The following is a 12,878-nucleotide window of genomic DNA, read 5'->3' on the forward strand; positions in this document are numbered from 1 at the left end:
AGGGGCTCTCTGGAGAGCTGGGCTCTGGCACACGGCGGCTCAGTGTGGGAGAGGCTTCCTGACCAACCGTGGAGTAAGACAGTCCAGATTCATGGAAATGTTGCAGGAACCGAGTCCCTGAGCACCGCCTCCCTCAGCCTCCCCCTGAGAGATGGCCTCAGGGCCGGGCCACCCTGGCACAGCACTGGTGCCCAGATGCCACCTGGCTCCTGTGGATGTCCTGCTGAACCTCACCAGCTGTTTGTGGACGCCCTTGTGCTGCGAGTGCTTGCCCCACGATGAGCTGGAGGTTCTGCAGTGCAGGCAGGAGTCCTGCAGCTGTGGTGGTGGGTCCTCCTGGGGACCCAGTTTGGAGGCCCCATGCGGACATCTCTGATGCTGAGGACCAGGCGCGACACTTGGCTAGGGGGTGTCTGCGGGCTCCTACGCGGGGAGCATGGGTGGTCCCCTGGATGCACAGCCTGGGCACCGTAGGAGCCTGCGTGGACCCGCCGTGCAGTGTGGCTGGGTGGCCGCCTCGTGCCTGCTCCTTCGTATTTGGAATTCTCTGTGGGGACAGGTGTCCCTTCTCCCTGCTGCTTAGTGTTCTTCTCATTGGGAGGCTCATGGGTGTTTATGCAATGCGTGGGTCACTGTAGATGGTGCAGTGACCAAGGCATGGCCGTGCTACAGGGCCACCAGAACGTTGGGGCCTGTCCTGAGAGCCGCTGCCCCCCTACTGCCCTGGGGGGGCACTACTGGACCGCCCACTAAGCCAACCTTGGAGAGGGGCTCCTTTCCTTACTAAGCCATCTGTCTCTAGGGTGGCATGGGGCCACCAGGCTTGCATGTCCCTGGGCAGTGGCCTGGAGCAGCTCTAGGGCTCCCCGAGGACTGCCCTACAGGGCTACAGGTGTGTGGGAGTACTGGACTGGTGGCTTTGCTTCCGTGGTTTTTATAAATTGAGATGATTCACAAAACAGAAAAGGCATCATCTCACCGGGCATGGTGGTGCGTGTCTGTCATCCCAACAGCTCTGGAGGCTGAGGCAGGAGGATCACGAGTTCAAGGCCAGCCTCAGCAAAAGCAAGGCACTAAGCAACTCAGTGAGACCCTGTCTCTAAATACAAAATAGGGCTGGGGAAGTGGCTTAGTGGCCGAGTGCCCCTCAGTTCAATCTCCAGTACCCCTCAAAAAAAAAAAAAAGAAAGAAAAGAAAAGAAGAGACACGACACCATGTCCGAGTGCCCAGCTCTGTGGTTCTTACTACATCCCCTGAGCTATGTACCCATCACACCAGCTCCAGGACGTCACCGGCTCGTGGCCCGGTGGCACTCCAGGTGAGCGAGGCCGCACCGTGTCCACCTGTCTGTGTGGGCTGTGCTGGCGTCCACCATCTCTGAAGCTCACTCGAGTGGAGTGGCTGCTGTGGTGAGCGCTGCTGCTGGGCGGAGCGGGGCTGGACAGTAGCTGGACATGTGTTCCAGATGAGGCTGGGTTGGATTGGGGTGCACTTGAGGACACACTGGGGCCAGCGGCGTCTGGAGCCCCGCTGGCCTGCTCCTCGTGCTGAGTGGGCTCTGTGCAGGCTCCCCCGGCCCCTCCTCTGGTCCCTCATCACCCGCTGCATTCCCCAGACCCACCCTTGGGCACTGCTGCCTCGAGGTCCCCGGGGTCCTGACTGCAGGCCACGGTTGTCGCCCCAGTGCCCACCCCACAGACACCCTGCAGTTCCAGGGTGGGTGCTTCTGGACCCCTCCTCCCAAAGCCACCTGGACCCCCACATCTGTGCCCTTCCCCCATATGGCCACTGGCCCTCCATCTGTGAGGACGCCTCCCAGGAGTGGTCAGCAGGCTGGGCCTGCACCCAGTGTCCCTCCGTGTTGCAGGACTGTCAGGAGGGTGTTTGTCCAGGGGCAGTGTGCTGTTGCCAGCCTGGGGGCTTCTGGGAAGCCAGGGATGAGCTCACCCCCGGGAGAGTGCCGCCTGAGCTGCCAGCCCCCACCACCACAGCAGCTGGCCTCCACTCTCCTGCTCTGCAGACGCAGCGCAGCAGGTCAGAGGCTTGGCCCACCCACGGCCAGCTTCCCAGTTACCGGCAATGGGTGGAAGGAGAGGGAGAGACAGGGAGAGGGAATCCTTACAGGAAGCCCGTAGTTCCCCAGCCACTCAGGTTGAGAAGACCCACCTCTGCCCTGTGGCCTGAGGAAACCCGGGAGCTGGAGGCTTCAAGGACCCCGGCAAGCAGATCTTCAGGGAGGGGGACCCCGCAAAAGCTGCTGGCCAGGGAGTGGCTGCAGGAAGGCAGGCCCTGGCTACAGCGTTAGACACACAGTGGCTGAGGCTGGGCCCGCCCCAGGCCTCTGGGCCCTGCAGGACTGTGCACAGACAGAGCAGAGTGTCCTGGGACTGCTGTCCCACAACGCCGGGGCCTTGCAGTCCTGGAGGCTGGTCTGGTGTCCAGTGTGTGTAGGGCCATGCTCCCTGCAGAGTCCACCTGTGTCTCTAGCTCCCGGGAGCACCAGCTGTCCCTTGGCTTTGGCCACTCGTCCCCAGCCTCTGTTGTCACTCAGCCACCTCCTCCATGCTCTGCTGTCTGTGTCCCTATGTCTCATGCGGACACCTGTCCTCAGATGAGGGCCCACCCTAATTGATGTGACCTCATTCTCATCAGTCACTTCTGTACAGACCCATTTCCAAATGAGGCACAGGATCAAAGGTGTCATTTTGGGAGACACAATCCCCACTCCACAGGAAGCCAGAGCTCTTCCCAGACATCCGAAGCAATGCCCCAGCAGCCTTCTCTGACCCGCGGCTTCCCAACTTGAGGGACAGAGCAGTCCCCTGCTCAGTCTGCTGCTGTGACTTGGAAGCTCACCCACTGCAGGGCTCTTCCAAGGGCCCAGCCAGGGCCACCATGCCCTTCCAGGGCTCAGTGAGGGCAAGAGGTGAGGAGGAGGCCCAGGACCTGGCAGGGGTCGGGTGGCCCCGGGCCTGTGTCCACATGGTCTAAGGATCAGTCTGTCCCACAGCATGGACACAGCCAGACAGGGCACAGCCCACCCAACCAGGTGCCACTGAACAGGTCCTCTGCCTGTCCCTGACACTCAGTCATCGTGCCTCCCTCCTCAACATCCACTCCAGGCCCAGTGTCCCTGGCACCAGCCACCTGTCATCCCAGCTGCAGTCTGCACCCCTGCAGCCCCTTGTCGCCATGCCCACCTGCCCCCAGGGCCCCTTTCCCAGTGGCTGCAGTGCTCTGGTGCCGGGTGGGCTCCGTTCCTGGTGTGGAACTAGTGGGCCCAGGCAGCTGTGGCCCTGTTCTTAACACTGCGCCAAGCCCTGGGCACAGATGTCCTCTGGTCCACACCGCCACACCTTCCTCAGGAAGTCAGGGGCAGTCTGGAGGCTGAGAGTGAGCAGAGAGGCTGGGGTGGAGTGGGTGATGGTCCCCAGGTAGGAGACCCCCTCTTGCTGCCCCTGGAAAATGAATCCCTGTAGCCTGAGTGCCCGTCCCCTGAGTGCCCACTCATTCTGGCCCTCACCTCCTCTACTGCACAGCAAGTTTCTGGAGACGGGAGTGGGGGCTGGGGTCAGAGTTCAGGTGGTCTGTAGGTGTCTCACAGCATGCATGCTGGTCAGCCTGATTTTAGTCTGCACTATACTTTGTGTGTCTTTTTATTTTAGTTTCCTAGTAACCCATTTAAAAATGAGAATCCATATAACTGCTGGATGTATTGGCAAAGCCTGTGATCCCAGCCACTCAGGAGGCTGAGGCAGGAGGATCTCAAGTTCGAGGCCAGCCTGAGCAACTTAGCAAGGCCCTTAGTGAGACCCTGTTGCAAAATAAAAAAACAAAAAGGGCTGGTGGTGTAGCTCAGTGGTAAAGTGCCCCTGGATTCAATCCCCAGTATTGGGGGCAAAAATTCACATTAAGTTCATCCTTTTAAAGTTCGATCATGGAGTTTTGCAATCACCGTGTCTATCTAATTCCAAACATTCCGCCAACCCAGAAGGAAGCCCTGTTTCCACGAGCAGTTACCCCATCCCCACCCAGCCCAGTACCCACAGGTCCACGTCCCGACTCTGGACTCCTGTCCTGGACGTCTCCTGTCACTGGGTCACACGCATGAGGTCCTCAGGTCCATGTAAGCTGTCCCCTCGCTCCTGCCTGGCTGAGGCCGCCCCGGGTGGCTGGGCTGGGCTGTTGGCATGTGTGGTCAGGGGAGCTGCTGTGCCTTGGACACTGGGCGTCCAGCCTGTGTGCGACCTGCCTCCCTCCTCTCAGGCTCCCTCCCGGGGTTCAGCTGCAGGTTGCACGTCGCTCTGTTGGGCTGGGTGTGGGCTGGTGGCCCCCAGTGGCTGGCTGCCCACACCCTGCCAGCCACGCGTGGCGTGGGTCCTTCTGCCAGCTGCTGGCCCTGGCTGTCATGCACTGTCTAGATCTAGCCACCCTGGGGCTGTGAGGTGGGGGCCCTTGCCCCAGCTGGTCTGCCGGCGTGGCCGAGGGGTGGTGACCTCGGTCTACGCTGTCTGCTGCTGGGCATTGAAGGTCTCAGGGTCTAGAACTGACAGCCCTTTGGGGGCCCTTGTGGGTGCTGCCTCTGGGGCCTCCTGGTTCCCTTGGAGCCCTGGGAGTGGCCCCACCACCTGGGCTCCATAGGCATCTGGGGGCACTGCTTCCCCGTGGGCCCCTCACCGTACAGGAGGGGGCAGTCTGGCACAGGCACGTGGGACTGCATCTGCTCCAGCTACTGAAATCCACAGTGGAGGCAGCCTCGCTCTGTCCCTCTAGTCCTGGGTCTTCAGCACCCAGCTCCGGTGCCATCAGGAATGCCCACGCAGGGCCTCATCCAGGTGCCTGCTATGATGCCCTGCCACCTTACAGTCTGGACCAGGGTCCCTGGCTGGGCAGGCAGAAGGATATTCCTCTGTTCAGAGTTCTCCTTCAGATTAGCTCTCCACCGCAGCTGAAACCCTCCTCTCGGCCACCACTGTTCCTGCAGGCTGTGCTGGGCACGGGGTGCAGGCCAGAGGGCAGGCCTGGTGGGGCCCAGGCTTGTGCCCACCCCCAGCTGTCGGGCAGCAGCCCTGTGCCCTGTCCTGCCTGTGGCCTCTAGCATGCCCCTCTAGGAACTGCTCTCCAAGAGGCAGCACACATCAGCAGCAGATGGAGAGGAGCTCCCGTGTGGGCAGGGGGTGTGTGGGGAGCGCAGGGGCTGGACCTCCGTTCCCAGAACCCTTGCCTCCCAGCAACTCTTGTGAGGACCCCAGAGCAGCAGCTGGCCCTGGCCAGGCCCAGGGAGCAGGCAGAACAGAACCTGGCACCTTAGCAACCTGGGGAAACAGACCTGTGCCCACTCGCCTTTGCCCCCACCCCAGTGCCCCAGAGGAGCCAGGCTAGGCTGGCAGGGCGCACCCAGACCAGGCAGCCCTGCGTTGTTGACAGCCCGTCTGTGGCTGGATTACGCCCCGTACAGTAATTCTCCTCGCTCTGCCAGTAATTGCCCTGACTTACCAGGCAGGCATCATTTCCTGAAAGTCAGCCGGCCTTAGAGGAAGTAGGCGCGAGGCCGTGACTAACCCAACATGCAAATGCAGCCGGCCTGAGACAGCGCAGTCCTCCCTCCGCCCCCGTCCGCCTGGGACGGACCAGTGCCGGGGCTGCCTCCACGGTCATGAGGGAGACTCTTAGGCGGCTCCTCCAGGGGACCCATCCAGCGGCCGGCACAGCCACGCTTCCCAGCCATGTCCCAACTGCGCTTCTGCCTACAGTTTGCAGCTCTCAGCGAGGTAACACTCCTGCTCCCTCGGGCGAATGGTGCCGGGGCTCAGGTGGGGGCCTGGAGAGTGAGACCCCACCTGTCCCTCCAAATGTCCCAAAGGGTAGGAGCACCCAGGCTGTGAGTGGCCCTTGGCCCTGCTGTTGTTCTTTGGCAGCGAGCGCGGATCTGAGAGGGTTCCTGGGAGAGCTCTGGGACCCCGGCAGGCCAGGCCAGAGCAGACACAGGAGGGGCTCAGTCCAGCCCCAGGGAGGGCCCCAGAGCCAGAGCTCCTGGGCTGGCGGGGCTGCCGTCCATCTATCCCTTTCCCGGCCCAGGGTGGGACTAGTATCAGAACCTCTTGTGGACCAGGGTGGGTACAATTTGAGACTGGCTCTGCTTGACTGGGTAGAGCCAGGTCCCCATCCTTCCCTTAGGCTCCCTGTGAATCTGGCAGGGCTGGGGCAGCACCTGTTTCTGGGGTCATTTCTGGGCTCAGCTTCCTGGACCAGGAGGGGGTGTGTCTAGTGTTCTGAATGTCCCCCCTGCAGCCTGGGAGACCCAGCCCGGGTCCTGCCTCCTTCCTGCCCACTCCAGGGGTCCTGGAATGCAGAGACTAAGACCATCCAGGTAGCCCCAGGCCCTCGTGGATCCTCACTGTTGGGCGTGGCCGCCAGCCGGCTCCCTCCTCCCTAAGGGAGGAGTACTGAGCACAGACATCGGAGGGCAGCCTGCGGGAGGCTCAGGACTCCCCGTCAGTGGGGCACACAGCACAGGCTGAGGTCACAGATGGTGGACGGGCAGGGCTGGGACAAGCACCAGGTGGACGGGCACTTGGGGAAGACTGGGGAGCAGCGGGGCAGCGAGGTGGGACCAGGCACTAGCCTTTGTGGAGTTCAGGGAACTCCCAGACCCACGTCCAGACAGAAGTAGGGCATGGGTGCCTATGGGGAGGGGTCTCTCTTAACCCCTCTTAGCCCACTCGTGGGACCAGACAGTGGATGAGACCTGGAGGGACCCTGGGCCTGTCTCTCCCCACCCCTGGGAAGTAGGGCCCAGTGCTCCAGGTGCCTGGTGGGGTATCCTGCTCTGGAAGGGGAAGGAAGGTGAGGGTGTGGGCTGGAGGCTGTGTCCAGGGCGCAGGAGAGCAGGCGTGGGCTCCGAGTTATGCAGGGGCCATGCCCCACACGCATGGTGACATGCCGTGCCCTCGTCACACTAGTGACCTACATAGATACGCTGTATCGTTGACAATTAGAGCCCACACTTCACCCAGGTTCCTCTGCTTCCCCTAGTGTCCTTCTCCTGCACTGGGACCCGATCAGGACCCCGTGTGTCACCGTCACCACACCCCCTCTGGGCTCCCTGGACAGTGTTGAGAGGAGTGGTGAGGCTTCATGGGCTGCCCCTCAGCTGGGACTGTCAGTTCTTGTTCTGTGACGGGGTGGGGCCACATGAGGACGCTCCAGGAGGGCCTGCCTCCGCCCCCTCCAGGTCTGTGCCCTCAACAGGCCCTGGCTGCTGCCCTGGCCTTGGTCTCCTGCCGAGTTGGGGCGTCTCCCCTTCCCCCACTGGAGGGCCCCTGAGTGCAGCCCACAGGGCATGAGAGCTCTGCTCTGTGTCCTGCAGACCCTTGTCAGGCCGGGCACGACCACCCCTCCCAGCCCTGAAGCAGGCTCCATGGTGGCAGCTCTCAGCCCCTGTGGCCACCTCCTGGACCCCCACCGGGCAGTGTCTACCTGCAGTGGGGTGTCCCTATTCCAGGCCCACCAAAGCCCCAGAGCTGGGGACAGGACAAGCTCCCTGGCATTGTCCCCTTCACCTGGACTCGGGCTGTCATGCCCAGAGATGGTCTGGGATAAGACTAGGGGATGGGTGGCCTGGGTCAGATAGGCTGGACCCACTGTCACCAAGTGGCCTCACGGGAGCAGCCAGTTCCTGAGACAGGGTCTGCGTGACTTGCTGATCCGTTGGGTCCCCAGCCTGGCGCTATGGGGCAGTGGACATCCCCCTTTGCTCCCGCTGCTATCCTCGGGCTCTTGGGCTGCTCTGCCTTCCAGAGCCCCCGCTCAGGCCCCTGAGGGCAGGAAGGGCCCCGGTCCTGCAGGCAGCTGCCTGCCTTCCCGCCAGCGCGCTGGGTTCTCCTCCAGGGACTTTCCTGCCAGTGGGCCGGGGGCGGGGGGGAGCCCGTGCTGAGGGTCTCGGATCTGCCCTCAGCCCCACCTCCTGCCCAGGGGGTTTAGGCTGGGCATGGAGGAGGAGTGGGGTGTGCAGAGCCCCCACCCCATCAGCTCAGCCAAGGGTGGCCTTGTCAGGACTTGCTCCCTGCGCTGGGCGGGAGGCAGCCTTGTGGCCCATAGCAAGCAGTGCCCCTCCTGCTTCCCAGGCGTCATTGGTGCTTCTGTCCACGGGGGACCAGGGGTCCTGGGGCAGGTAAGAGGAGGCCAATCCAGCCCTCCAAGGGGTCCCAGGGACGTTGCCAGCATGCTGGTGGCTGTGGGTGGCCCTGTGCGTCCATGGGTGCCCACAGGACTCCAATCTGTGTGTCCTGTTGGCTTGAGCAGCTGTCCTCAGGAGACCCTAGCCAGAGCCCAGCAGAGACCAGGTAGGGCCTGACCTGTCACAACGGGGACTGACAGGGCACACCTTGAGGAGGTCACCGACACTTGGGTCCCACCCCCACTCCTGCCTTCAGGAATCGGGATCTGAATGTCAGGCACATCACGTGGGGTGAGCCAGGGTGGCCCTCGGCAGGGAAGAGAGACCAGGCGTCTCCTGTCCTCTGTGCCCTCTGAGGGGCGGGGATGCTGGCCCAGCTAAGCCCTTGATGCCAGTCTGAGACCCCGGACCTGTGTCCTCTGGTCACTCCATCCTCCAGTGTCTGCCCGTTGATGGAACAGAGCTGACCTGGTCCCAGGAATGCTTCCCCAGAGCCCAGACCCCCATCTCAGCTGACAGGGCGACATTCTCTGGGCTTCTCAGTGGCCCCAGCCTGCCCTGCACCCTGCGGGCCTGCCCCCTCCCTAGCCTGCTGTCAGGGCTGAGTGTGGGGTCTTAGCAGCCCCCTGGGTCCCAGCCCTGCTGAAGAAGTGCTGCTGGCCCAGGGCAAGGCAGCAGGGCCTGGAGGTGCTGGGAGCGGGCACATGCCCTCCTCCTGAGCCAGGCTCTTGGGGTGCTGCCCTGGACCCAGGGCCTTGTCTGCAAAACAGGGAGGGGCAATGTGAGCGCCCCTGCGTTTGGGGCCCCTGGGCTGGGGCAGGCTCCCCGAGTGTCCCAGGTGCTAGTGGGGTGGTGGCAGGTGGCGGTGAAGACAGGCTACAGTGAGAGACTGCAGCACCCTCCGCTGGGTCTGCACCCCATCTCTTCACAGGTTGTAAATGACACAGTTCAACTCAGTGTGGCAGACGCCAGCCACAGGTGGCACCACCTGCACAGCAAGGGTCCCTTGGCCCCTCCCCACCCTGCCTGGCCTTTTACTTTAGTTTGAGACAAGTTCTTTCCAAGTTGCCAGGGCTGGCCTTGAACTTGCCATCCTGCCGCCTCCGCCCCCCGAGTGGCCGGGTCGGCAGGAAGAGCCAGGCTTCTTTTCCTGAGATGCCATCCGTCTGTGTGTGATCCACTCATTTCAAGGGCGCGGGTCAGTGGTGTCAGTCTGTCCTGATCGTGCAACCATGAGTTCTGGAGCGTTCCGTCACCCCAGTAGGAAACCCGATACCCTCGAGCAGCCCCCCTTGCCCCCGGCATTCCAGCCCTGCAACTGCAGGTCCGCGTCGTCTCTGGACCCTCCTGTCACGGGGCCACACACTTGGCCTCGTGTGACTGGCTCTCGTTGAGCACAAGGTCCTTGGGTCCCTCCACACTGCAGCTGTGTCACCTCGCTCCTGCTCGAGGCTGAGGGACTCTGCCCATGATGGACGTCTGTGTCCTCTGTTCGTTGGGCACACCTGGTGCTCCTCACCGGGCTTGTCTTCCAGGACGCCTCGTACCTCGAGGACCTGTCCAACGCCTCCCTCTTCTCCTCGTCCGTGGACTCCCTGTCCGACATCGCAGACACCCCCGACTTCCTGCCAGCAGACAGCCTCAGCCAGGTGCCCACCATCTGGGATGTGAACACCACCTCGTCCACCCACGACAAGGTCAGTGCCGGACTCCTCGAGCCCCTCGCCCCGCCCCAGGGCTGGGGCACCCTCTCCTCCCCTGCTCTGTCCCTGGAGACAGGCTCCTGCACGTGGATGTGAAGAGGGAGTCTGGATAGTGATTCTCACTCAGGGGACTCTGGGACCTCCAGAGACATTTGACTGTCACCCTGGGGAGCTACTGGTGTTGCTGGGTAGAGGTCAGGAACGCTGCTCAGCACCCTGCAGTGCCCAGGATACCCACCCCAGAGAACTCTCTGGCCCCTGATTTTAGTGGTGCCCAAAGGACCACACCCATCCAGCCCTTTCTAAGGTATTTGGCAAGAAAGAAGCTTCTAGACTGGGAGGGCAAGTTAGGAATGTGTCTGGGGGGCCTGAAGTGGAGGCTCCGACACCAGCCCCGCCCCTGGATGCTGACAGGCTGGGGCCAGTAAGGGGGACAGGCGGCTCCGAGAGCACCTGGCACTGACCCCACCCTCTACAACCATGTGGGGCCACTCAGGCCTGCTTCCCCTTGGGACCTGTGCCCAGCAGGCCTTGCCCACCCCTGGGGACCTGGCTGGCCTTCAGTGGGTGGCACAAGGCCATCTGTAGCCTAGTATGGCAGAGCTGCCCACCTGGGCTGCAGCGTGACCAGTCTTCTGGGAACCCGCGCAGGGTCTGCCTGGCTTTGTGTGGAGTAAAGAGAGCCAGAGGTTGAGTGGGAACTGTGACTCTCTGGACTTCCTTCACTTTTTCTTAAAAATCTCTGGTCGGGGCCGTACGGTGGCAGAGGTTGAGTGGGAACTGTGACTCTCTGGTCTTCCTTCACCTTTTCTTAAAAATCTCTGGTCGGGGCCGTACGGTGGCAGAGGTTGAGTGGGAACTGTGACTCTCTGGTCTTCCTTCACTTTTTCTTAAAAATCTCTGGTCGGGGCCGTACGGTGGCAGAGGTTGAGTGGGAACTGTGACTCTCTGGTCTTCCTTCACTTTTTCTTAAAAATCTCTGGTCGGGGCCGTACGGTGGCAGAGGTTGAGTGGGAACTGTGACTCTCTGGACTTCCTTCACCTTTTCTTAAAAATCTCTGGTCGGGGCCGTACGGTGGCAGAGGTTGAGTGGGAACTGTGACTCTCTGGTCTTCCTTCACCTTCTCTTAAAAATCTCTGGTCGGGGCCGTACGGTGGCAGAGGTTGAGTGGGAACTGTGACTCTCTGGTCTTCCTTCACCTTCTCTTAAAAATCTCTGGTCGGGGCCGTACGGTGGCAGAGGTTGAGTGGGAACTGTGACTCTCTGGTCTTCCTTCACCTTTTCTTAAAAATCTCTGGTCGGGGCCGTACGGTGGCAGAGGTTGAGTGGGAACTGTGACTCTCTGGTCTTCCTTCACCTTCTCTTAAAAACCTCTGGCCGGGCCGTACGGTGGCAGGGGCTATCACCCAGTCCTCGAGAGCAGAGGCCAGCCTGGGCAATCTGGGAGACCCTGTCTCAAAATGAAATACAGAGGATGGGCTGGGCCCGTGGGTCCCTGGAGAGGGCTCGCCAGCAGCGCGAGGCCCTGGGCGCCACCCTCGGCCCTGCAGATGTTAGAAGATCTGGGTGTCCCTCACCTCCGGGAAAACCAGGCTGTGAGAGTCGGCGCCTGGATGGGACCCAGGACCCTTCTTCCCCCATGAGCCTCCAGCTCTTCGTGGCCCTGGGGCTGGGGCAGCTCAGGGGCCAAGCCTGCTGGGTCCTAAGGTCAGGTGTGCTAGGGGTCGGCGTTGGCGGTCACTCCTGTTGGCTCTGTTGGCTCGCACACACGGTGTCCAGGCTGGGCTCACTGTGGCTGAGGTGAGAGCAAGGGTGCTTTAGAACCACACAGGCTCTTCTCGGGTCCTCTGCTCCTGGCTGTGTTCTGGGCCCACTGGGCTCAGTGTAGTGCTCTGCACAGTGGCCGCCACGCTGCTCGCCCAGGGTGGGCAGGTCAGGACAGGGTCCTCTCCCAGACCATTCACAACTCTGGTCAGTTCTCAGGCCCTGAGGAGGCCGTGAGTGACACACAGTCCAGAGGCCAGGCCTGGCTGCCAGCCCAGAGTCAGTGCCCCCTGGCCAGCTTTGCTGCCCTGCCCTCTGTCCATCAAGATGCAACTCAAAAAAAATGGGAGTTCATATCCCACTTGAATCAAAGTGTGAAATATGATATATCAAGAACTATGTAATGTTTTGAACAACCTACAATAAAAATTAATTTAAAAAAAAAAAGATGCAACTCAGGCAGTTTATCTGCCTCTCCAAAGTGAACCGTGGTCTGGTCATCCCTTCACCCTGGCCACTGCACAACGGGGCATTTCAATCTATTCACCCACAGAGAACCTGCTGTACCCCTCAAATACCATATCAAATGGCCTCCTGTACAGTCCTGCCAGGCTAGTATCACCAGTGACCTTGCCCAGGGGCCCAGCCGACATGCCGTGCAGCCCCGAGTTTTGTCTCATCTTCTTCCTGGAGAGGAGCGCCCCCCTCCCAGTGTCCCCTGTGCCCCTGTGGGCCTGTGTACCACCATGGTCTGATATGCACAAGGCCTCAAGCCACCAGACCCTGCCCAGCCTGTCAGCTATCCCACCAGCTCCTGTGAGACCAGGGCTAGGGCCGTTGTCCATGAAAACTAGTAAGTACCTTTCCCAGGTGGCAGGAGGAGGCAGAGCACTGGCCTAGAGGGTCCTTCGGGGCCAGGGTGGCCAAGGCCCAGCCCTTCAGGAGGCTCAGCTGACACCCTGTCTACCCTCCAGCTGCTCCTGCACAGTGGGCCCTTTTCAGGCCTCGAGGACCCCGTGACCTCCCTCCCTGTCACTCCGCTTCTCGTCAGCTACCAGGTGAGCCAGGCAGGCCAGGCCGGGGCTCCCTCTCTCCCCTTCCCAGATCTCCCGGGCACCCACCTAGGCAGGGATCTCAAAACCTCAGGCAACTCTGCAGTCAGTGCCCACTTTACAGATGAGGAAACTGAAGCCCAGGTGAGGTGCCACCTGGGGGTAAGGTCAGGCCACC

General features: G+C 61.7%; 1 protein-coding gene across 3 annotated transcripts in view; it reads left to right on the forward strand.

Moving 5' to 3' along the window:
* The window catches only part of Sbno2 (strawberry notch homolog 2), a 48,918-nt gene that overhangs the window by 22,976 nt on the left and 13,064 nt on the right, over positions 1 to 12,878 (forward strand). For all 3 annotated transcript variants that reach the window (XM_077109869.1, XM_077109870.1, XM_077109871.1), the window contains 2 exons: positions 9,716 to 9,877; positions 12,623 to 12,706. In XM_077109869.1, coding sequence (XP_076965984.1) covers positions 9,716 to 9,877; positions 12,623 to 12,706 — 246 coding nt within the window. The remainder of the gene's footprint in view (positions 1 to 9,715; positions 9,878 to 12,622; positions 12,707 to 12,878) is intronic.

The sequence above is a fragment of the Callospermophilus lateralis genome, chromosome 1, assembly GCF_048772815.1.
Source record: "Callospermophilus lateralis isolate mCalLat2 chromosome 1, mCalLat2.hap1, whole genome shotgun sequence".
Classification (NCBI taxonomy): Eukaryota; Metazoa; Chordata; class Mammalia; order Rodentia; family Sciuridae; genus Callospermophilus; species Callospermophilus lateralis.